Raw genomic sequence first — 25669 nt, 5'->3', positions numbered from 1 at the left:
TTTAAGAAGAGACCACAGGCACATTAGTAATGGTTAGCAGTGCCAAAGTGTACAGAGTTCTAAGCCCAGCAGAAATAAAGTCAGCAAAGCAGGAGGTCCGAAGGCAAAAATTTAGAGTGAAAACCGCACCAATGACACCAAGTCTAACAAGGATCTTTTGTAACGTGAAGGTGCCCAGGAAAGCAGACTGGTGTTGCTTCAAAAGAAAGGAGGAGAAGTACTGAAGGACATTGCCGGTGAATCCCATTTACGATTCAGCAAGGGTGTAATGGTTAAAAGTGTCAAAGGTAGCATACAAGTCCAGCATTATTAGGGGGCAGGGCCATCTTCATCTATAGTCGAAGGAGCATTGTCTACAAAGTGTGAGGTGATGGGCTCCATGCTGCTGCATGATCTGAAGCCAGACTGGTAGCTATGTAGAACCTTGTTAGCATTAATGTGTTCTTGGAGTTGAACAAACATTTTTTTTCAATGATCTTGCCAATGAACGGTAGGTGAGTGATGGACCAGTAGTTGGCAAGGTCATCAGTCTGGTGTAGGTGCCTTTAGAAGTGAGAAGAGGTGGCCAGTCTTGAGAACATCTGGAAAGATGTCTTGACTGTGGAAGGCATTGGCAATGGTGAGTAGGAGTAAGAGAGCATCCCCAGAGAGAACTTTGAGGGACAATAGTAAAACATCATCCTAATAAGAAGTAGCTTTGAGGGGCTTGAGTATGTCAGCCAGATCTGGGAGAGAAAGAACTTTGAAGGTTGACTTGTGCAGGAGTCTAGAGGAACGTTAGAAATGAAGCGGGGTTTGTATTGTCGATGTGCCTTTGAAATGTCTTTATTTTTTCACTGAAGATACAGTTGATGGTATTGCACTTCTTGTGGAGTGAGGCAGAGGCGGGATTGACAGAGGGTCAATGAAGTGCTTGATTATCTTAAAGAATATTCTGCTCCTGTTGGTGCCTTCTCTGATGGCATAGAACTCTGCTTTGGCTGATGAGATGAGCTGTCTGTGTTACGCGGAGGGCATTCAGTAAGAAAAAGTCCTCTGGAGTTCTGCTTTTCTTCCATTTTCTACTGTGTCTATGTATGAATCATTTATTTTCAGCAAGGTCTTTAGAATACCAGGATGCTGAACACTTTGGCTTGCACATGCATGTTATAATCGGAACAGGTGATTCACATAGCTTTATAAAAAATTGTAAAAGTCATTTAGAAGAGTGTAGGCATCAGATGTAATGATTGAGATGAGAGATGAGTTCACAAATTGGGTTGTCAATTAAGAAATCTTCAAAGGATTTGAAGTTTTAGACTTGGGTGGACCTTTGTTTGTTGGTAGTATGGTAAGGAGATAGGGATGACAAAGTGGTCAGTCCAGTCCCAGGGTGTGGGTGATCTTAAGTGATTATTGGTGATATTCTGAAGACAAGGTTGAAGATGTGACATTTGGAACATGTTGGTTATGTAACATGCTGTACTACGTTGAGTGTATCGATGAGGTTGAAAAGGATGTTTCTTATTTTGTTTGAGCTTGTATTGTCTGGAAGGTTGAATTAATTTGAGTGTGATGCGGGCATGTCCAATGGATGAGGTGATGAGATCATCTGGGAATTCACAAATGAAGTTATTGTTCTGCTTGGGAGGCCTGTAGATGGAATGGAAGTTTGTAGTTTACATTGCAGAGAGGGAGAGAAGTGGCATTTTAGCATTTCCATGGAGTTGAGTGTTACTTGCTTGCCCAGTGTGCAGGACCAGGAGCAACATAGATGATAGCAAGGCCCACCTCCCTTCCAATGTCCACACGATGAATGCTGTAGCCTGTGGGAAAGAGGACATCTAGCTCAAAAGTGGATGAATGGACAAAACCATGAATCAAAGTGAAGTATCAGAGGTGTGTCTATCAAATCCTCTGGCCAGTCTCAAATATTTGGTTCAAAAACTATAAATGCTATTTAGAAATCAGTTTACATAATGTTTTACAAAATATGTGAAATCTTTTATCTGTGTAGCCCCTTTTCCTTGTCCACAACCCAGTTACCAAATGATATGAAACACAATATAAACATAAATGTAACTTGCAATTTCTCATAGGCTACATGTTCTTATTAATGATGCACAAGTATAGAATAATAATTGCAGATTTATTTTTTGGATAGAACAGAATGTATTGTCGCAAACCTCACATCCAATTTAGTTGAGGAACCAAAAAGGCAAGCACTGACAAAGTCAATAGGTCTTCCCTTTCAATAGCATTGCTTCATTTTTTGGCCTTGTTAATGTCCTTAGCTGATGCTGTTCATCATCAGGGAAAAACGGCTATAACAGATGCTGGCATGCATATGCACACTGGTTATCACTTTATGGTTACAACAACATGAGGACCTATCATCATGCATATGCAATGACATGGAGATCATTTTGTATTTTTAATTTACAGTTCTGAAATGGTTGGCTGCTAGCTTAGAACCTGAAATTTAAATAAATAAATATAAATCTGTGTGTAAAAGCACATTAACAAAAGGAGCAGCCTGTAGCAAATTGAAACTTCCAAACCCTCTTTAAAAGGGAAACAGGAAATACATTTAAAACATTAGGAAAGTGAGGGGGGAGCAATAGGGGAGCAGGAGACACTGGAAGCAATGGCGTGAGGAGCTGAACTGGTAGAGAGTGGGGTGGAAAACAGAATGTACATGCTGGGGGGTGGGAGAGCAAAACAGAACACATGTAGGGGAAAATATCACACAAGAGAAGGAGGGAGAAGAAGGCAAAGAAAGCTCAAGCTCTCCCATGGAGTGATTAGCAAAATGTAGTAGATAGTTCACTGAATGTAAGCAGTGGAATGACTTATCAGAACATAGTATAGAAGAAATGCTCTAGAGACAACACCAAGAAAGAACAGGGAGGTTAACCATTGAGGGCAGAGATTTGAAGTGAATTGAGTCAGTTTCCATTGCTATGTGTGCCATATGTTTGGGTGCCCACTACCAATAGTATGCATAGTGAGCCTGTGCACAGTGATATTATAGGTCTAAGCCCAGTTTTGCAAGCCCACCCTACGTTTATGGCAGAGTAAAAATCTCAGTGATGTTTTCCCACCCATACAGTTAGATGTTTTTTAAGGGTTTGAAAAAAGCATTTGGGTAGCAGGATCAGGATATTACAAAACAAGTAGAGCAATTGGGGAAGTATGAAGCATTTTTACTAAAGCAATCCTCCTGTGCATTGATAGAGGTAGATTGCACCTTTGTTTAGCTTTCCCTCCAATATCTGTGATAACCCCGTTGAAGTTTTCGTGAATGACAGTGGCCCTGTCCCGACACACCTTTGTACCCAAAGAGCGCACTGTGTCTGCAGCAGAAAGTCCAGAGGACATTGCTGTGTAGCATCAATCAATGAGAAGATAGTGGATTTATTCCAGTTAATCATGATACCTGCTAGGGCCTTGAAAATTGAGAATTCTTGAATCACAGGGATTATGTTTTGGACTGACTGTGAAGCTGACATAGAGAAGGCCAGTGGTTCTGTGGCAAGTAGGGGTGCCTCTTTGTATAGTGATTGGGTCTGACAATAGACCATTTAGGCAGAGCTGAGTAGTAGGATTGGTGTCTAGTAGCCTGATCAGTCAGATAAAATACTGAGGCAACCACTATATGTTGAAGGACCAAGAATAAACAGGACCAAGCTAGGGAGTCGAGCGCCTTAGTGGGGCCCCGAAATACAAATAACTGCTTAGCAGTAAGGACAGATCTGATGGAGTGCAAACAGGGTCCTCAGATTATGAGATGTATACTGGCCCGGTACAAATCCGACATGGTTTGGGAGGAGCACCATTAATCGATTCACTATGACTTTAGATAGAAGTCTAGCAACAAAGTTAATTAATGAGAGCTGTCATATGACTCTCCATACTACTCAGGCTTGTTGGGTTTTAGGAGGGAAATCAATGTGGTTTAAAACATGGACGGAGTTATTTCCCCTGTATCAACTGCTTCGTGAAACACCTTGGTTCAGTGCTCGCTATGCCACTGGATTTAAGCTAGCCTGGCTGGGTCCACACTGGGGTGACATAGTGAGCAAAATAACAATGGCTTAATCCCAGATCTGTGACTGGTGGTGAGTGGTTGAAAAGTTTTGTCACTCCCTCCATCATCCTTTTGTGTTGCTAAAGTTGCTATAAGTGGGAAGGATATGCCCAGATGTGGGTCCCTTGCTCACTGTGCAACTGGATTCAAGCTAGCCTGGCTGATGAAGGGTGATACCCTGAAACCAGTCCCAAGATGCTTGTTTCTGGTCCAAGCAGAACCTGGCCTGGCAGTACAGGCTGGACTGTTCCCACAGGGAGCAATGGCGTGGCAAGCAAAAAAACGATGGATTAAGGCCCCATATCTGTGGGTGAATATTTTACATTGTTCAGCATTACATCCATCATCTGTTTTTTTGTGGGTATCCATCAGGGCAAGGTGGTTTACAGGTGGGAAGTCCATTAGTAGAGGCCAAAGTCTAATTCAATAATACTGTTTCATTAAGTAAAAGAAATCTTGGTCCCTCTACCCAAGCCTGTACTGTTCTGTAAATATAGCCCTTATACACCCTGTTTTTTCGGCAGTCTGAGCAAAGTAGGGGTGTGAATAACAATCCACAAACTCTGAGGGGATGCCCTCCACTTTGTATAGCATTATTTGTTTTTCATTCAGGAGTTGCAGTATGAATGGTGGTTGCCTATCTTTCTGTGTCATGTAAGCTAGTGTTTGTCCTGGTCGCTCAGCCTCCCCGTATCTACGCGCCTCTGCATTGATATGTATGTGTTTTACCTCCCTATTAGCTAGATCCTTGTACTCAGAGTAGCTTGTTTATTTCAGCTAATAGCTTTGGATAAGGGGCACTCTTGTATTGTGTTTCCAGTGTCTTGATGTGCACCGCCAGTTTAGACTAAAACGCAGTACTTTGCGAATGGCATGTTGTTTTGCTATTCATATCCTGAGAAGATAAGCTTTCAGAGCCTCCCAGAGTGTACTCTGACTGTACTGTACCCTCATTATTTTGATAGTATGCCCCAATTTCAGTCCGTATTGCTTCCCTAAGTACCTGATCTAATAGGGCCAAGGAAGCCAGTCACTTTGTAAATGCTTGATGTTTCTCCAGTGGGAGAGAGATAGAGTTAAAATGATTAGAGAATGGCCCGAGAAAGTACAAGGGAGGGTGCCAATGTGCAAAATCCAGCTATTGAGATCACTCGTGCCCAGCCAATAGTCTAGCTCTAGCCGTACCAATAATTCATGGGCTGCTTATATGTGTGTGCCTTCTAGTTTCTGTGGGTGTCACAGTCGCCACAGGTTCACCAGTGTGTGTTCAGGCATTAGATTGGTGAGGGATGTGGCTGTTGCTTTGTGAGTGTGTCATCTAGTTGGAAGATTCCACCTGTTTATTTAAGACAAGGTCAAAATCACCACCCCATAATATGCTACCAGGTGAGAGCCGGAGACCTCTGTCCCACAGTCTGCCTAGGAACTCTGGGTCATCCGTGTTTGGGCCATAGCTGTTGATCAGTGTTGTGTGTTGCCCTCCCTAATGAGCTGGAGGATGATATATCGTCAGTCCAAGTCATTTTCTTTAGAAAGTATCTGATGAAGGATTTCCTTTTTCATCAGTCTAGCAGTGCCCCATGAGTATGCAGCATACACCAATATGGCCCTGTGTCTCGCTCATTTGATGGTGAATGTTGCACCACTTTGCCTGGTAAGGTGCATTTCTTGTAATTGCACCATTCCAGTTCCTTGACCATCCAGATATGCAAGGATATGCCGTACTTTTTGGGGGGAGTTGAGGCCATGCACATTCCACATAATAAACTTTGTGTCATTTAACCCCACTGGTTACTGGATTACTGGCCATGTCTGCCCCATGTTTGGATCTGGGTGTATAGTGAACCACAATGCTTAAATGTTGAGAAGAGAGAAATTTGCCAATGGTCTATCTATGGTCAACTTGTCCACGGATAAAATAGTAAAGATCTATTGTACTTTTGATTCACAACCCTCCCTATATGAGTTCCCCTGGGACCTGGGAGCAGCTAGGCCACCACAACAAAGCAATTGCCCTTTTAGGTAACTTTACAAGTCTATCTGTGGATTAGGTAGAGAAGATGATGACTGAGGACTAGTCCTGCTCCCCATATGGCTCTGGTCCACAATTCATTTTCTCTCACTTATCACCTATAGTTAGTCCTTATTTAACAAAAGTCTTCAATCTCACCATAGCTAACGATAATTACCCTGATATTTGGAATCAAGCCCTGATACTTTCCTTGACCAAGAAAACAGGGATAGATGTATCCATCCTACCCAATTACCACCCTATCTCCCTTCTTCCCTACATGTCCAAAGTTTTGGAAAGATTAGTCAACAGTCAGCTAATTTCTTTTCTTGAGAATATCAACTTGCTAGATTCATCACAAACTGATTTTAGTACTAAAAAAACGTCACTGAACCCAACCTTCTTGCTGTCTTGGATGACCTCAGATTAGAAGTAGATCAGGGCAAGGCTGCAGTCCTGATTCTGCTTGACCTCTCAGCATCATTTGATACCGTCTCTGACAATTCATTGCTAAAATAATTTCACAAGATTAGACTACACTCTAAAGCACCAAAAATGATTCAGATTCATCCTAAGTAAAAGGGCCCATTCTGTTCAGCTAAATACCTTTTGATCGCTCCCTCCTGTGTATCCAAATGTGCTGTCCCTCAAGGCTATTTGCTGAGCACAACACGTTTTAAAGTATACAACTCTTCTCGGGCAAGCCCTGTCAGAAACTAGGTCTTTGAGATTTGCTCATATGCCAACAACACCTAGCTGGTTATCTCCATCAGTGCGAAACATCATAAACCCAGGAAAAATCTTATTAACTCTCTTTCAGAGGTAGCAAATTGGATGATGGAACATTGCTAAAGCGTAATGCTGATAAAGCATAGATTTTACTTTTCAGCTGTGCACACCAGATCTGAGACTCTCCCTGATAGCCATGTTCATCACACTCCACTTCTGAACCCAAGAAAGCTGCACCACTTGGCATCCCAATTAATGTGAATCCTGTTCAATGCAGGAGCAGGTCAACACCACCTGTGGCAAATGTTTTGACCTTTTCAAGCTCCTTTGGAAACTCTTCTACAGGATCCCTGTTGACTGGCATAGAATCGTAGTCCAAGAAATGAGTACAAGTAAATTGGACTATGGTAATGCCCTCTATGTAGGCATGGCAGACTTCCTTTTCGCATAACTCCAAGCGGTGCGAAATGTGGCTGTCAAACTCATCTGTAACAAAGATAGTTTTAGCTCGGCTTTGGCATGTCTGAAAACTTTCCACTGGCTACCAATATGTAAAAGAGCCAAATTCAAAATCCTATGCCATGTTCACAAAGCACTTTTCAACATTAACCCTGCAGCTCTATGCTCAAAGGTAGAATTCTATAAACCTGCATAAAACCTGAGATCTTCAAATTTGACTCTAGCTAAATCTAACGTTTAAAAAAAGCCCAAATGTGTGGTTGCTCATTCACCCATCTGGCACCTGCCCACTGGAACCTCTTGCCCATGGACCTCCATCACACCTCCAACTACATCAGGTTTAGAAAAAACCTAAAAACCTGGCTCTTTCCAGAATAAGATGAGTGCACTAACTCCTAAGGACAGCGGCAGTCTAGCACCATGATATCCCTTTGGGGATGAATACTGCTATAGGTTGTACATCTAACACACTATTAACTCAATGCAGCCCCCTACCTCTAGTCAATCAGAACCTCCCTGTAAATCGACATGGGAAAAGCCATTTATCTATTGGTCCGCCTCCATAAATAACATCTTGCTGTCATTCAAACTGGTCAGGTGGGTCATATACAAATGGAAAACACAGTTTCCTGGCAATTGTTTTGGCTAGCATGCAATTTCACACGTTCTTAGAAGTGGTCCTCGTTTTATTATTCTCAGATTATCAACTCAATAAACACAAGGTGTGCATTTTGAGTAATTACACAAACTTTGAGAAAAATTACATGAGAAGCAAATATGTTATTTAGTGCTATATTTTTGCATGGAATGTGTTGTTGTGTCAATTTTAGATGGAAAGATTGATTTCATGCTAAAATATACCTCAAAAAAGCAGTTGTCACGAACAACATTTGCTCCTACTCTGTTCATTCGCCTTGTTCTTGCATTTGGATTTTTACCTGAATGGAGTTGTAATTACATAACTTGCCATGATTGTGGGAAATTCACCTAACGCAACACACAAGACGTTACATGAGACTAGACCAGTGTAATAAAAATGTCGCCTGGGCCTTGTAAATTACCTGTTTCACTATATTATCCCAAACTGCCAACCCAAATCCTTTAAAAAAAAAAAATGCTGTACTTGAAAAATCTTATTTCCTCTTGGAAAAGCAAGCAATTGCCAGACTTGTTTCTCAATGGAACTCAGTTGCAACCTGAAAACATGAATGATTCTGAGTCATTCAAGAGTTCCATATTCAAGCACCTGTCTGTGGACAGAGTGCAGGGTTCTGGTTTGTCTCGGATGAAACAATCCTGCAGCTTCACATTATCTACATTGCCTGCAAGCAGTGCCCAATTAGAGCTGGTGGCAGGTGGAATGTCCTCATTTAGGGGGTGCCAGGGGTCGTGGTTGTGACCCCCTGGTCATCAGTTTATGACCCCTGTCATTTTGTCTGCGACCCCAGTATTTTTTACCATAAACCAAATTTAATGGTTAACCATAGGGAAGTATTGAAAGGACTTGGGTACTTGGCCTTCATTTTTAATGCCCAGTTATCTACTTTTCTATTAAAACCTACTCAAATTTAGGGGAGCCGTGTAAACGCTGACTGCTCATGATACGTACCATTATAGCAACATCAGTACAATATTCTTCTTGTATGTGCTCTGGCCTTGTCTGCTTGTCCTCGTTTGCAGAGCACCGTTAAATCAAAAGTGACTGCCATTCTGCTGTGTAGGAACATGAGGAAGAGGAGCACAGACAGGAGTGGAGAAATAAAACACGTTGGCACAAAGCTGCTTTGAAATGGTTAGTAGGATTGCAGATGCAATGTGGGGAGGGAAGGAGGGGCTCGAGCTGGTATTGTTCAGTTAAAGTCTCAGTTTACCATTATCAGGGAGAAGCCCTGTTGCTTACTCTTCTCAGGTGGATGGATCTTTGATGGAGGTTAATCAGGAGCTGTACATCACATTTAGATTATCATAATGTCTAGTCTATTTCAGACAATAAGGAGAGTCTTGCTATGAGTTAAAGGGCTTTATTATTCAAATCTTTTTAGTAGTTCATCTTTATTAAAGTCTCTAGATAACATTCATTAATCCTGATCATTAGTTTTGGCAGAAGTCAATAATCAATTGAATAATCAATAAATCACAGTTTAAAAGCCTTAAGCACATTCCGTAAAGGAAATAATCCCTATTCTAGGAATGAGAATGAAAAGATGTCAGTCCAGAAACCCATAAAGAGTTCTGAATTCGAGAGAAGTCTTAAAGCTTCAGCATCAAAGGTCAGCTCCATAATTCAATAATCAATAAAAGCAGAACTTCTCGTGGAGAGGTTCAAAAGACTCAGTAGAGTCTCAAAGCAAAGAGCTAACATGAGCATTAAAGGATCATAATGGGATGAAAGGAGGAATGGTTGGATGAGGTAACCTACTCGAAGAACACACACTATTACAGCACACAAAATCGATGTTGCAAGTTTATGTGGCTTCTTATTTCTTGAGTTGACCAATCACTTTTCAATGCACTCGTGGGATTGCGTTCACTCCCTGTCTTCTCCCAGGAGCGCAATATACTTCAGATAGCAACTTCTAAGACTGCAACTATGTTTTATCATGTAACTCTTCACTTGATTCATCCTTCCATTCAAGACCGCATCCCTGTGTGTAAGCTGTAATATCTAAACTTTCTAAATGCTAAATTTATTCATTGGCTAATAGTAGTCTTTTCAGAAGTAGAAATATCTGTACAAAGGAAATAAAAAAACATTTTGTGCAACAACCATTCAAAAGGTCAAGTCTATACTTTGTGCTGGTTCTACAATTTCTTAGCTTTGTTACCTATGTCAGTGTCCAAGTGTTTCATGCCTTGCACATTTAAGTATGTTTGCCTTCTGCAATTTTGCATGTATGACTCGTTTTAAGCATCATTAGCTTTGCACATTATTTCAGCATTATTTCTCAACATTTAAAAAAAAAAAGTAATCAGAGACAATGGGGAGGTGTGTGCAAACCACAGGCAAGGTGCAGAGCTTGGCATCTCCAGGCCAAACCTTTTTCAGGGGTAGCACTTTTTAAGATGCCCATGACTTCAACTAACACATAACTATGAAAAAAGCATGCTGTTGAATTAGTGTTTTACGTGCATATCTCACAAACTGCATGCACTTTGTTTGAATTAGGTAGTTCAGTCAGTGGTTACATAGTCTGTGACATCATGAAAGCTGCACTTTGATTCCCATAAAATTAGATTGAAAAGATAAATCTCTGAAATAATGTAAGTAAACACATTCATGTGTAGCATTCCATTGCTCTTGCCTGAGGAATGGTTACAATCTCCATGGTTTCTGATTAATGGTAAGTTGTGGTTTGGCCTTGTATCGCAGTGCAGTCATTTCACTTTAAAAATGAATGCATGTCTTGGTCTCATCCTAACCATTTCAGAAATTAAACAAAGCTCCTGGGAGTAGTAATAAGGCATTTTCATTGCTTTATATCCCCTGAAACCGGGCCTTTCCATTTCTGTGCAGTGTTGAATGGGTATGTCCTTACTACTTAAATTGGCAGACATATGTTGTGCTTTGTGCTGCATTGTTGTGATACATTATGAATGGTACGAGTTCTGAAAGGAGAGCACTGTGTGTTGTCCTTGCCATGAAATGCAGTCAAATAAAGAAAATATTGCACAGAGTGACTACTAACCTCTGTCTCAATTATAGGTGCCTAGTCAAAGTTGTAAGAAAGACTCACAAGTCTTCCTTTGGACAGTGAAACGTGTTCTCTTTCTCTGCTGCACATTATGATAGTCGGCAGTGGTCACCAGAGGCAACCCTGGCCATGTCTGAATTTGTCTTATGTAAAGTGCTGTCAAAGATTATACAATTTTTCACATAATGTGCTACTGGACATTTCTGAGCGTCATTGGTAAGAGTTTTTATCAAATCATCACACCATATAAACCGTGCAATTATAGGAAGGGCTGTTTTCCCTGGAGCACATATTGTCAGCTACTGACTGACTGCGCTGTTAGGAGCATTTTAATATTTATGTGTTTAAGGTTTTTAATGTATCCCTACAACAGTGAGATGTTTTAGTATTAAATTCCCATCCATATACATGATGGCACTGTCTGTGATTCAGTTTTGCTAAAAGGTTCTACAATTAAGTAATTCAGGGTTCAATGGAAACGTTAGTTCTGTTACCCCTGGCATTTTGGTGAATCGACGTCCATGGCTGGTGTTTGCAACTTGAACCCACCAGCACTCTTTTGTGGAGACCGGCATTTATTTTTCCTCATCAGACTTTGATCCAGAGCAAGAGAAATTAAAACCCACAAAGTGGAAAGAAGGAGAAAAAGAACGACGGAACAACAGTGATAAAGAGAGAAAGCAGAAATGAAAACCAACATGTAACGGTCAGATAAAGAGGCTGTGACTTGTGATGGATTAAAGAGGCATGAGATGGAATCAATATTATCCAGCTTTGGTATTCAGCATCTTGAACTCTGATAGTGCTTGCTGTGGCCTTTTGCGCAGGTCGCCGGGATGTATTTGTTTATAATATAATAACTGCCTGTAAAGCACCAACATACCTGTAGGAAAGAATCCCAAACTATTGTTTTTCAATCTCAAAAATATTTTACATATTTCTTAAACTTTATTTTAGGTGAAAAACACTCTGCAAAAAATATATGAACACAAATATTTGGACAGAACACGTTTACAGAGAAAGGATACAATTGAGCCTTTTGCTTGCACATTGTACAGAGTCTTTCATTTATATCCATTCATTTTCCTTATAAATAAAAGTATGATTCTCAGACTAACTGTAGTTTATAGATGTATTCCAGAGTAAAGAAAAACAAGTCCACAATTCAAAAATGCATGCAATGAATTTAGGTTTCCTCTATTCAAAGAGGTCTCTGACCCGAACAAAGCCTTAGAGGAATTTCATGATGTCCTGACCATGGCTTTTGATCAAATAGCCCCTCCTACAAAAAAGCTCTATAACTAGGGCTAGGCTACACACAACATGGTATTCCACCAAGTTCCATATAGAAAAAACACACCGTAAAAAACTAGAACGATGTTGCCAGTTTAGTAAGGACCCCTCCGATAAACTAACTTATAAATCTGCCCTCAATGTTTACCATAGAGATATCAAACTAGTTTGCAAAGCTTCTATTTTGCAGCAAATTAATTCAGCTGGAAATTCTTTCAGGGCTTTATATAAAGTCCTGAATGAGTTTACCATTCACAAGCCTGCAAGCCAGCTCTACATGAGTCACAATACTTATGTGACTCGTTAGAAGACTTTTTTGATCATAAAATAAACCATACCGATGCCAATTTCCCAAAGATCGCGGACTCTAACACCCATGACTCCCCCTCAATCTTTTTTCCCGATACTAACACTGAGGGCCTATTGAATTTCAACTTTTTCACTTGGTGGAAAGGAAAGTCGGGCTCTCCCTTTGATGTCTGCCCCCCTAGAATTATGGCTTCACTTGCAGAGCCTCTGGCTCTGGCCATCTGTTCTTTATTGAATCATACAAAAATCATTGGGAAACTTCCCCAGATGTGGAAAAAAAGCATCTGAAGGCCTATTAAAAAAAGGCTCACCTCGTGGTGTCTAATTTAGCCAACTATAGGCCCATTTCTTTCCTTCCCCTGTTAAGTAACTTTTGAAGGGCTTAATCAATAACCAACTTATCATTTACCTTCAGAAATACTGTATCCTAGATCCCTCGCAATCAGGGTTTCAGTCGGCACATAGCACAGAAACTGCCTTAGTTGGTGCAATAGATCACATCAGATTAGGCTTGGATTCTGACATGCCAGTGATGCTGTTGTTGTTAGATTTGTCCGCTGCCTTTGGCATGGTGTCAGAAGTTATTACAGCGATTGCAAGATTGCTGTATCCAAGGGATGGCCCTAAATTCACTAAGGGCCTACCTAAGAAATAGAACTTAAACTATCTCATTAGGACCCTTTAAATCTCCAACTAAGTTAACTGACAAGGGAGTGCCTCAGGGTTCCTGCTTCAGCCCTACCCTTTTCAATATCTATGTTGCCCCATTAGCAAACATTGTAAGAGCAAATGCCTTGGAGATCCAGTCATATGCAGATGCCATGCAGTTGGTTATTTCATTTAATAAAGACCCAGAAACAACCAAGCAATGTTTATCAGGAATGAAAGCAATTGCTGCTTGGATGTCTTTCAACTATCTGCAACTGAATGCTGCCAAGACAGAGATACTGTTGTTTCGGAGTATTGTGCAGCCATCTGGTGGCCAGCTAAACTGTGCCCTGCACCTACCCCTAAACAAGCGGTTAAAAATCTTGGAATACAATTGATCCATACATTAACCATGAAAGATCAGGTAATAGCAATGCCCGGCTCTTGTTTCTAAATACTGCGTATGCTAAGAAAAGCCCTCCCTTTCCTTCCAATGTCCGCAAGGACAAAGTTGGTAAGGGGCTCATAATATGTAGTTTGGACTACTGTAATGCCCTGCTAGCCTCTGCCAATGAGTCTACTTGCAAAATGTCAAGTAGTTCAAATTACAGCTTTCTGTCTGTAATTTGTCATGCGGGACAGCCTCAACTCCCCTTTTGAAATCATTACATTGGCTGCCGATTAGAAAAAGAGTTATTTTAAAAATCTGCTGTCTCACCCATAAAGCTCCTAAAGGCACAGGCTTGATATATCTTTATCAGAGGCTCACACCTTACTGTACCAGTGAGATCTTTGAGATCTAGCGAAAAAGCACCCTTGACAATTCCCTGTGTTTAAAAAAAATCTAAAGCCGTTGGCGGAGCCTTTTTATACTTGGCCCAGTATTATTGGAATAACCTGACATACAGAATCTGAACATGTATGGATTACTATCACTTTAGGAAACTTGTCAAAACAACACTGTTTTAACCTTGTAAAACTGGCTGCAATTCTAGGAGTGCCGAGATACCCCTCCTGGGACAAGTCACGTGCAACTTCAAATGAATTTAACAATAAAATAGTAAAATATAATGTACAGTTTGAAAGATTACAGGGTAACCAAGTAAACCCCTGCAGAACTGGGTATAATATACTCAAAAAACAAATATTTGTTTAGGAATTATTTCTATAACCAATAAAGGAAATTACACACTTAGGTGGTCATTCCGACCCTGGCGGTCATAGACCGCCAGGGCCGGGGACCGCGGATGCACCGCCAACAGGCTGGCGGTGCATCCAGGCCAATTCTGACCGCGGCGGTAAAGCCGCGGTCAGAAAAGGGAAACCGGCGGTTTTCCGCCGGTTTTCCCCTGGCCTGAAGAATCCTCCATGGCGGCGCTGCAGGCAGCGCTGCCATGGGGATTCCGACCCCCTTCCCGCCAGCCTGGTTCTGGCGGTTTTGACCGCCAGAACCTGGCTGGCGGGAATGGGTGTCGTGGGGCCCCTGGGGGCCCCTGCAGTGCCCATGCCAATGGCATGGGCACTGCAGGGGGCCCCTAACAGGGCCCCACAAAGATTTTCAGTGTCTGCATAGCAGACACTGAAAATCGCGACGGGTGCAACTGCACCCGTCGCACCCTTTCCACTCCGCCGGCTCCATTCGGAGCCGGCATCCCCGTGGAAGGGGGTTTCCCGCTGGGCAGGCGGGCGGCCTTCTGGCGGTCGCCCGCCAGCCCAGCGGGAAACTCAGAATGACCGCCGCGGTCTTTTGACCGCGGTACGGTCTTCTGACGGTTCCCGCTTGGCGGGCGGCTCCCGCCGCCCACCAAGATCAGAATGACCCCCTTAATGTATAAAATGAAAGGGAGGAAGACAAAATTCAAAAGGCACACATGTTGTTTATATATATTCACACATATATTCATAAAAACCATACACATAACAATATTGTAGAAAAACTGCACTATTGTCACCTCTGATATCCCACAACAGTTTCTCAGGGGATCAAGCACCCTTGCTGTTCCATCTCTTAAGAGTTTCGATTTCTACTATGTTGTACTGATTAAGGATTTTCTACACGTTTCCCTCAACTGCTGTATTATACATTAAATAGAGATGTAGTATTGAAGTAATACTGTTCTTCTAGGGGTTAATTAAGGATTTTCCAAAATGTTCGACGTGTTGTGTCATCAATATTATATGACCTCTATAGATGTTCATCTAGTTTCTGGTAATACTTGATTTTATGAGATCTTTATGATTTTTTGTTTGGTTTTCTATGAGGGTGGATTGAGTATCGGAACAAGGATTTCTTGTATTGTAATGTGATACTTGGGGATCTTCACATTTGTGTTACTGTTAGACTTTTTCAAAATGGCAGCCATGTTGCATTAGCTATTGCATGTGCCCTTAAGCAGATCCACCTTTCTGAGCGGTACGTGTAAATTGGATGGTAGTGTCTAGGTGCTCTGCAGACACTGTTTGGCTGCATGCCTAAGAATTAATTGCAAATGGGGTACTAGCACTTTTTGAACTTTGTCGTATATGCTAGCTTGTTCTTGTTGGATTGAAGTCTATGGGCGAAGGCCAGCTGTTTGGAAGTAAGTTCTTCTATGGATGTGGAGCTGGACAGCTGATTGCAGATGTGTTTTTGATTGTGAGTGGTCTTCGTGCAATACGGTTTTGATGTGTATATTTCTTATTTGATTACTAAGAGTTTTGGATCCCTCTGGAAAGCTTTTCTGCATGTGTTATGATTCTTAGTGAGAATGTGGCTGCAGTGCTTACACTGCTCATTATTATTGGTGATTGTATGATTAGGGGGCTGACTCTGTTTCTCGGGTGTACTACAGCACCACCCTTGGAGAGTCTTGACCATCTTATGGACCTCGGGATGGTCATATAATCAGGTGCCATGGATTGTTTGGTAGTGATGCCTGGATATTATGATACACAACTAGATGTTGTTTGATACAAATTGGTATTCTGCTTTATATTAGTTGATCACATTTGGTGGTGTTTTATTTCTTGGCATGTGGGTCTATAGTGTAGTTTTCACACTCTCTTGGCAGATTCACTGGTTTGTGATCGAGTGATACTGTCTATGTCCTGCGTGTTGTTTTTATCTTGGATATTTGTTTGTACAGCTTGTTGATGGTTTGTAATATATTTCCCAGAACCTATAGGTTTAATTCTATGTTGACACTGAGTCCTGATGATGGTCTCGTGGACTGCGTTTTGAGACTGAAACGTTGACTACAAATCCTCCATTACAGAAACGTTTGAGTAAAAGTACATCAGTCCATTTCTAAGTGTCTGTAATACTGTGAAAATAGAATTGTACGGGACTGCTTGATGTATATTTCTGTGTTGGGGGAAGCTGGCTACCTATTGATCTCCTGAGAAAAGGTTGTGGGATATCAGAGGTGACAACAGTGCGGTTTCTCTACAATATTATCATGTGTACGGTTTTATGAATGTTTTGATATGTTTGATTATAAATAAAATGATTTATTTTTGCAGATACATAACACGTGTTTTGTCTTCCTCCTTTTCATTTTATACATTGTGTATAATTTCATTTATTGGTTATTTTTGTGGAAAAGAATTCCTCCACTTGTTTTTTTAGTACATTCTGATTCAAAGCACAAAGTGCTTTGAAACAATGTTGCTTGCCGTTCCATATCCTTCTCAGGTATGTTTTTCCACGTGACTGTAACATCCCTTTTAATGTGGGTGGGTGGTTATGCTTTGCTGGGTGTTGGGATGGTAAAGCTATTTTCATAGCTTTCATTTAATAAGTTAAAGTTATAATGTACATTTATGTGCAGCTTAAACAAAATATGGAACGCTGCCTACTGACTTTGAATAGCTAAACTGAATAATGTACAAGCATCATTCTTTGCAAAATATAATCTCACTTCCAATATAGGTTATAAATTCATGGAGCAGTTATTAAGAAAATTGAGGGAAAAATGTCCTGTCACCTGCCCATTGTTTTCTTTCTTGTGTGCATTTTGAAAAGCATTGATCCAGGAACTGAAACTCAGTTCTGTATAAATACTTCTTATAAATTCATTCTTCAAAAATAAGTGCTGGGCATCAACATGATAGGACCTTTTACGCAAAACATTGCTTCTTACACTATTTTCGTCTGGAGAAAGAGCCTGATAATCTGAATGTTGCTTAGGGTACCTATTTGCATGCTATTGTAAACGATTAAAATAAGGAGTGTTACATATTGCCCAGTAAGAATTCTTATAACAATAACAGTTATAGAGAAATATTTTTTGGATACTTGTGCAGGCATGTCTAGTCAGCTACATTAGCTTCTATTTGGCACTTCAGAAGGAGAATTGGGCAGTATTTCATGTAGATACAAAACTGGTACAGATGATTATTGATCTGTCTGCTACTGTGTTCATATAAAAATGGCATTACTTCCTTCTAAAATTATTTTCTATGACATGGCAGTGGTAAAATTGTAAAAATATATCACAACATAGTCTTGCAATCGGAATGATTGGGTAAGAACAACAGCTGCTATTCTTGAACTACCTTTAATTTTGGACAGCCAGAGAAATAGTGCAGTGCTGTCGACCGGCATAGTTTGCTTGGGGTGCTTGAATTTAGGGAGAACACAGCCTAATAACCTCATTGCCTCTAGGTGTCCGACTTTAGCAGTTTTTAATTTTTCGTTGGCCCTTATGCTCTATCGTGTTCGATGTTGGGCCCTTGTTTTCCAAAAGGCAGTTGGCTACAGAGGGCAATGATGGAAGTTTTTTTGCCAAAGCGAAAAGCATTGGATATTAAATGTTACAACATAATTGTAAGTAGTTTAGCCCCAACAGCCGTGTCCACAAACAAGAATTCACCACGTAGAGCACAATGCTTTTCAGACTTGATGTTCAAGATGCTTGAAACAGTCACCATTGGCAGATAACAAATGTAATGAGAAGCTGTCCTGTACTTCGAAGTTGATATAAGATGACAATCAGGGCATTATTCAACGCCTAAATAAAGCATTTCTAATAAATACCTATTTTAGCTTCATCAATTAAACTATGTGAAAAGGGGTATTTCTTCTGGACTGTCAGAAAAACAGAAACATTTAAAAATGATAATTTCCGAAGGTTGTGCAGCATAATAAAGGGTGTCTTCCTGTTCAAATGAACATCTTCGTGCAAAGAGAAGTTATGTTTACATCCAGACACAACAAATCAATGCTATGGGATGCAGCATTTCATGGATACCGTGAATCGGCAATACATTTATTGTTCTGATGCGGTACTGCTTGGGGTTCTAAGTGAGAATTCACCTGTGGTGCACTGTGCTCGTTGTACTGGCAGTTTGTGAGAGGTGGTGCCAGTGCATCTGAGAAACACAAAGTAGAAGAATTCTAGTTCAGGAGAGCACTGCTGCATAGACAATGGCACACATGTATAAAGTCTGTTGTAATGGCCATTGCTTCCACTCCTCACTCATTCATCATTACCTCCTATGCCCCATAACGAACCCACACACTATATGTTACCAAGTACTTCTCATATGTAAAAAGATTCTTTATAAGTGCTGTCACGGATCAATGCTTTCGCTGTCATCCGTAGGGGGGGGGCGATTTGCTTCATACATTTTTTAACTGCCCAAAACTGGCCACATTTTGGGATGAGATAATTACTGTTAATTAATAGAAGTCTAAAGTCTGGGATTGAAATAGAGGCAAGTGTAGTATTATTGGGGACTTCTAAAAAGGCTCTGGAATTAAGTAAATAGGAATAGTATTTTATCTCAATCTCATATAGGATAGCTCGCTTCTTAATATTGCAAATTTGGAGGACACAGTTAACCCCAACTCTGCAAAGCTGGTGGACAAAAATGTTAAGGACTAAACATTTTGAAGAAGCATTTATGAAGAGAGTAGGAATTGTTGGGAGTTATGCAGCGATTTGGCAGTAGTTTGAAGCCTCTTGGACTTGGAGGTGTTATGACAGCTGGCAAGTATACTGAGCTGGGGGAGTGAGGGTATGATGGATCATATGTGATGAACAGATTACCATTTCCATCCTCTTCTTGTAATCATGAATTTAGAGCACAATGAGACCAGGCATATTTGGATGTAAGTTAGATGTTTCAATTTTCATCTCAATTTCAACTGAAGCACAAGCACTTTTTTTCAATTCTGGCTCTAAGACATGTTTATTGAAATTCTCTAAGTAAATTGAGGTGGAGGAAGAAAGATATGAAGGATTATGTTAAAAATGGGGTCTTTGGTTGGCAGTCAGGTTACCCCCTGTCCAAGCAAGGATTCTCACTCTAGTCAGGGTAAGTCACACACAATCCAAATTATCCTGTGCCCACCCTCTGGTAGCTTGGCACTGAGCACTCAGGTTTAACTTAGAAGGCAAAGTGTAAAGTATTTGTGCAATAAATCATGCAACAACACAGTATAACACCACACAGTGTTTAGAAAAATATGTAATATTTATCTGGTTAAATGCAGGTCAAAACAATCAAGATTTGGTGAGTAGATGTTGAAATATCACTTTAGAGAATGATAAAAAGAAGTTTAAGTCTTTAAAAAGCAACAAGTGTCTCTTGCAAGCACAAAGTACCTGGTTTGCGTCTAAATTACACGCAAGGGGCCGCAGAGGAGATGTGTGGAAAACTGGGAGGTGTGCGTCAGTTTCTCCGGGTACACACAGATGATGCGCTGATATTTTCACGCAGTCAGGGCCTTATGTTGATTTCCAGCACAAAGACTTGGATCCTCTTTGGGCTGCAGGGTATTCAGATGCCCTGGAACAATGTAGAGAAATCCTGGGTGTGCAGGACGAAGTCACAGGAGCTGCATCGATCCGATGGGCGATGCAGGGAAATTTCTGTTGCATGGCAGGCGCTGCATCGATTCTTCTTGCAGGAAGTCGGGCTGCGTCGTTCTGGCTCAGCTATGCGTCGATCCAGTGGCCCGTGTGTCGAACTTCCGGTCGCAACGCTGGCGCTGCGTCAATCTCCTCTTGGAGAGCTAGGCTGCATCGTTCCAGTTAGGCGTGCAGTGATTTTCTCACCGTGATGCAGGCTGTGTGTCGTTTCTGGCAGGCTGCGCCTCTAATCTTCGGTGAACAAGGAATTCTTTGCAGGATGAAGTCTTTTTGGCCCTGAGACATCAAGGAACAGGAGGCAAGCTCTATCCAAGCCCTTGGAGAGCACTTCTCAGCAGAGTGTAGATTTAGAATAAATAAGCCAATTGGCTATGAACCAATGTCACCATGTTTTAAAGGAGAGAGCATGTGAACTTTAGCACTGGTTAGCAGTGGTAAAGTGCGTAGAGTCCTAAAAACAGTGCCCAAAAAGTTGAGGGAGGCAGTCAAAAAGTTAGGCGTGACCGCCCTAAGGCTGTCAGGTCTAACAGATTATATGATTTGAATAAATTACTATCTGTATTTTCTTCCTATATCTTTCAAAAGTAAAGCACAATGAGAAGGTGGATTGGTTTCTGTTAGGAAACATTAGTACAATATGTATAAGGTGGATGTTCCATTGTTAATACATTGCACTCGGAAGTACTAGTACTTTTTTAAATGCCTATTGTATAATTCATAAGTATCCCAACTTTGTGCTATCTATTTTACATGTATTAAATTTGATGTCTATTCCTGTTGAATAAAATTCTTAAAAAAAAAAAATATAAAATGTGCTGTTACCTTTCAATTAACGAAACTCAATAACTACAACAAATCATGAATAATAAGCCTCTATAGTGTGTGCCATTACCTGTACCTTTATTACTGGATTCACGTAGGTCCTTTGCACCCTAAATTTTGTTGACTAATCGCTTTCTGATTCTGCATTCCACACTCTAAACCGCCCCATGAGCAGGTGTACATTCAGGTTGATTGTCATATCACAAGCGGTTGACTCATCTTCACCACTCATTGAGCTTTGGTTATTTCTCTCAAAACTATGGAAAAGTTTGGAAAGTCCAAATGAGTTGTGCTTTCACTTGAAAATCTGAATTTTCACAACTGTTGTGAATGTGAGTAGTCTGTGCAGAGTAACTCACAATGAAAAGCTAAGCAAGGTGTGCAGTGCACTTAATCAAAATGCTCAATGAATTACATGGGTATTAAAATGACACTGAGTATTCGTGCCAAAAAGCTAAGCAAGGTATGCACTCAGATACAAAATGAACACAATTTACCAGTGCAACAAAGCAAGCAAAACGTAATACAGCATGCACATGCCAATAAATGGGGGCTCCACCATTCTACACTTACAATAAATAAAACAAATCAAACCCCTATTTGCACCCCCTCAATGTGAACTGGCTGTGCCATTTCTTAATGATTATATAGAGTCCACAACAACCAAAATAAAGAAGAATATCTAGGTGATAAACTTTGGTGTAGCATCAATTCTCTTTCATTTACATTTTCATAACACTTTCTTTGTCGTCACCTATTTTAATGTTACTAAAATGTTTTTTGCACATTGAAATATTGATTTAGAGTTATCCTGTGCTTATCTACAGATCCTCGTAGAAATAAGTGTAACATGGAATAACATGGAATTTTCATACGAAGAGCACCACCCGACAGGAATCCCTCTGCTTAAGATTGATGAGCAGCTGTTTGAAATATTGGACAACAATCAGGTAAGGGCTACTATATAACTCTCAATAAAAGCCTTACACTGCATTTGCACGTAGTGTGAACTGTGAGTATGCATAGCAAGTGAGGTTTGTTGGAGGAAGCAAAGGGAAAGTGAGGAATACAACAGACAAAATGACTAGACTTCAAAGAATGCTAGAAGGGAGAGAAGAAATTCTTTAGAGGTTTGAACAACATTCTCCAAGTACTCAAACAATGAATGCAGGGGACACCGGGTCTTCGCATGTGGATCTGCTGCTGATGAAGTTAGTGCTTGGAGTGTTCATGTAGAGGTTGGTGACCATTGAACATAGAGAGAGGGTACCAGATCCACTAACCATGTAGTTGCTTTGTACCATTTAGTGGTGGAAGGATTTATTTTGTTTCTGACACTGGAACTCTCAATTTGGTAAACTGGGAGAGGCTAGGATACTGCCACCGTAAGCAGTTTGTCAGCCAATCTGCCAAGTAGAAAAAAACAAACCTAAGGTCCTGATTATGAGTGTTTCAGGGGAGTATGTGCTATTTATTGCATCTACAAAAATTTGACTCCCTGGGGTTTGCAATTTATCAGATGTAATTAATAGCACATAGTTTGAGGTTTAGGTGAAGAATATGCAGATTCTGGTGCTTACTGCACAGGAATCCACATATTACAGTAAATACCATACTGTTGTCCCCCTGTTAAAATCTGGCAGGTTTGACCTGCCACATCTAATGAAGAGTGAGATATTTAAAGCACCGTGTAGTTAGAGGAAGCAGTAAGTAACACATCATTTGTAAATTTGACCCTTGCCCAGGCATTTGAAAACGCCAAACTCACTCATAGTGAGGGACCTGGTTCATTCAATGTAAAGATGCCTTCACAGGAATGGTTCATGTTGCAGTCGATGCATATGAGAACTTCATCTTCAGATGTTAAGACAACTGGAAATATGGTTGAAAATAGAGGGCTTGAAAACTCATAGCTGCGTTCTCATAGGGCATGATACTGTCTGCACTATTGATGCTGGGGGTCATAAATGCTAAAAGTAAACATTGTTTGGAGTAATTGTGGAAGATATAATCCATAGAAACCAGTTGATTGATGTTAATGACATCACACTATGATATTGGTCATGGAGGGCAATTGCAATGAACTACCTACCTTTGGAGTACATTTCTAACTATTTTGGACTCACAAAAAATTCCAAGGGTATTTCAGAGATGTTGAGACTGTAAAAGCTTTGGGGAACACTAACCTGCCTAAATATTTAGGCATGTGCCAAAGTAACAGTTGTGTGTTTGTGCATGTGTAAATAAGTTGCAGAAGTACATTCTGGGGCTGTTGTAAGAATCTGCATAAAGGTCTCAAAAGATTCTATGGATAAATTAATAAGAATATAAAGCTATGCTGGTATTTTATATGTAAGTTAAAAAACATTCCTGCATATACCACACCTCAAAGTGTCTCACTGGCTTCCATTCAAGGAGCGATCACAGTTCAAGTCAATTTATAGTGCACAAACCTGTTTATTGCCCCCATGCTTCCAAAGATGCAAAAAGAACAGATGGACGGAATGCTGAACAATTTCTAATATTCCCCCCCAGTCAGAGATCTGGGCCTGAGTTCATAATTTTTTTTGAGGGGTCACAGAGGTCAATGTTTCACATTGTTCAGAATTCCATCCATCATCTGTTTCTTTGCATTTGTCGGCTGAAGTGGGAAGGGTATGCCCAGACTTGGGGCCTGTGCTCATCATACCAATGGATTCAAGCTAGCCTGTCTGATGAGAGGTAACATCCCAAATCTGGTCCTAGAATGCTTGTTTTGGGTCCAGGGAGGACCTGACCTGGCAGTTCCAGCTGGACTGTTCCCATTGGGAGCAGGGTCAAGACTGGTTTGCATACGGCTGGGTCCAAACTTGAACATCGTGATGAGAAAAAAATGATGAATTTGGGCCCAGATCTCGGACTTTGTGCGAATGTTTGACATTGTTCAGCACTTCTTCAATCATCTGCTTTTTTTGCAATTATTCCAAACATAGCCTCACCTACAACCTTACAGGCCTGAGATTGGCCTTTATAAATGTACTGTTTGTTCAACCAGACAAGCTCAAACTATTTAGTGGATTAATTCTCCATGCACAATGCGCAACTGTCTGGAACTGTGTTCTATCCCTTTTTTAGTCAAACATATCTTTTTCATGTGGGTTTTCAAAAACCGAAAACCCACCTGTTCCACTGATCTTGCTATCTTGGACCATGATCTAGTTGTTTAAGACTTTTATACTACAGTCGCACATCACCAGATATTAAACCTGTCTGTCTAAATCAAAGTATTGCTGCTAGGCTTTTCCATCTAACATGCATTGCAATACTCCATTCCATGATTTGTTTTTTTCAATGCATATTCTTTCATGCCCATCTGGCGTTTGGGTTGTCATCATTGACTTGCTGCAGACCAGCAGAACTCTCTAAACTATAATCCAACCTGGATAGGGTGTCAGCCTTTTGCTGGACCGTCCCAGTAACAGTAAGTAATAACAAAATCAATTTAGTTGAAGAATAGCAACCAACGCAATTGTCATAGTGTGAGTGCTCTGGTGGCTTGAAAAACTGAATATATCTGTGGTCGGTATATATGCTTGTGGTATGTCTTGCCCCTAAAAGGTGGTGGCGCCATTCTTGGAAAGCAAGTTTTATGGGCAACAACTCTTATTCTGCCACAGTGTAATTCTGTTCTACTGGGAGTAGTTTTTTTTAGAAAAGGATGCCACTGGGTGAAAACAGCCTGGATCTGGGTCTCATTGGGAAAGGACACCACCCACAGCCACCTGAGAAGCATCTGCTTCCATGAAGAAGGGTAGCGAGGGATTGGAGCAGCAGAGAATAGGGGCTCGAAGAAAGGCCTCTTTGAAATGCTGGGAAGCATCTTCTGGTTGCTGATCCCAATGGAAGGTAACTCCTTTTCATAATAAGCGTGTGATTGGGGTCACCACTGTAGAAAACAGGGAGAAGAATCGCCAATAAAAGTTGGCGAACCCAAGGAACCGTTGAATATCCTTGACAGAGTTCGGGCTTTCCCACTTTAGGATGGTTTGCATTTTAGATTGATCCATGGAAATCCCCTCTGGAGTTATGATGTAACCCAGGAAATCAATTTTTTGGGCATGAGACACACACTTATCTAATTTAGCAATCAATTGGTGTTCCCTTAACAGCTGCAACACAGCTCGGACATGTCCAATATGTTCCTCAGTAGAGGTGGAATAAATAAGGATGTCATCTATGTGGACAATTACAGAAACATCAAGGAACTCCTGTAGCACTTCATTGATGAAAAATTGACATGCTGCAGGAGCATTGCAGAGGCCAAAAGGCATTACAGTATACTTGTAAAGCCCAAACTTGGTCAAAAAGGCGATTTTCCACTCATCACCCTCCCGTTCATGGATCAAATGATAGGCCCCTCGAAGATTGAGCTTGGTTGAATGGTGGAATTGCATACCTGATCCAGTAACACAGGTATCAGAGGGAGAGTGTACCTATTCTTTATTGTTGCCTTGTTTACCACGCAGAAGTCAATGCAAACGTGCAGTTCACCGTTTTGTTTTAGGACGAAGAACACAGGCGACAATACTGGGGATGCGGAATGACGTATAAAACCCTTGGCTAACAGGTCATCTAGGTATTCCCTAAGGTACTGGGTCTCTGATAGAGATAAGGCATAAATCCTACTGCATGGCAATGTTACTCCTGGGAGTAAGTCCTGGGAGTAAGTCTATGCAACAGTCTTATTACCTTATTACCTATGAGGTGGCAACGGAGAAGGTGTTGGTAAGGTTTGCGGGTC

At 40.9% G+C, this 25669-nt stretch overlaps 1 protein-coding gene across 1 annotated transcript in view; it reads left to right on the top strand.

Annotated features, from left to right (window-relative positions):
* DNAH11 (dynein axonemal heavy chain 11) overlaps window positions 1-25669 on the top strand; it is a 2866633-nt gene that overhangs the window by 895212 nt on the left and 1945752 nt on the right. The window contains exon 25 of the mRNA XM_069211469.1: window positions 21717-21839. Within this exon, the coding sequence (XP_069067570.1) occupies window positions 21717-21839 (123 nt within the window). The remainder of the gene's footprint in view (window positions 1-21716; window positions 21840-25669) is intronic.

Source organism: Pleurodeles waltl, chromosome 10 (genome assembly GCF_031143425.1).
Source record: "Pleurodeles waltl isolate 20211129_DDA chromosome 10, aPleWal1.hap1.20221129, whole genome shotgun sequence".
In the NCBI taxonomy this organism is placed as follows: domain Eukaryota; kingdom Metazoa; phylum Chordata; class Amphibia; order Caudata; family Salamandridae; genus Pleurodeles; species Pleurodeles waltl.
This window is presented reverse-complemented; position numbering and strand designations above follow the sequence as displayed.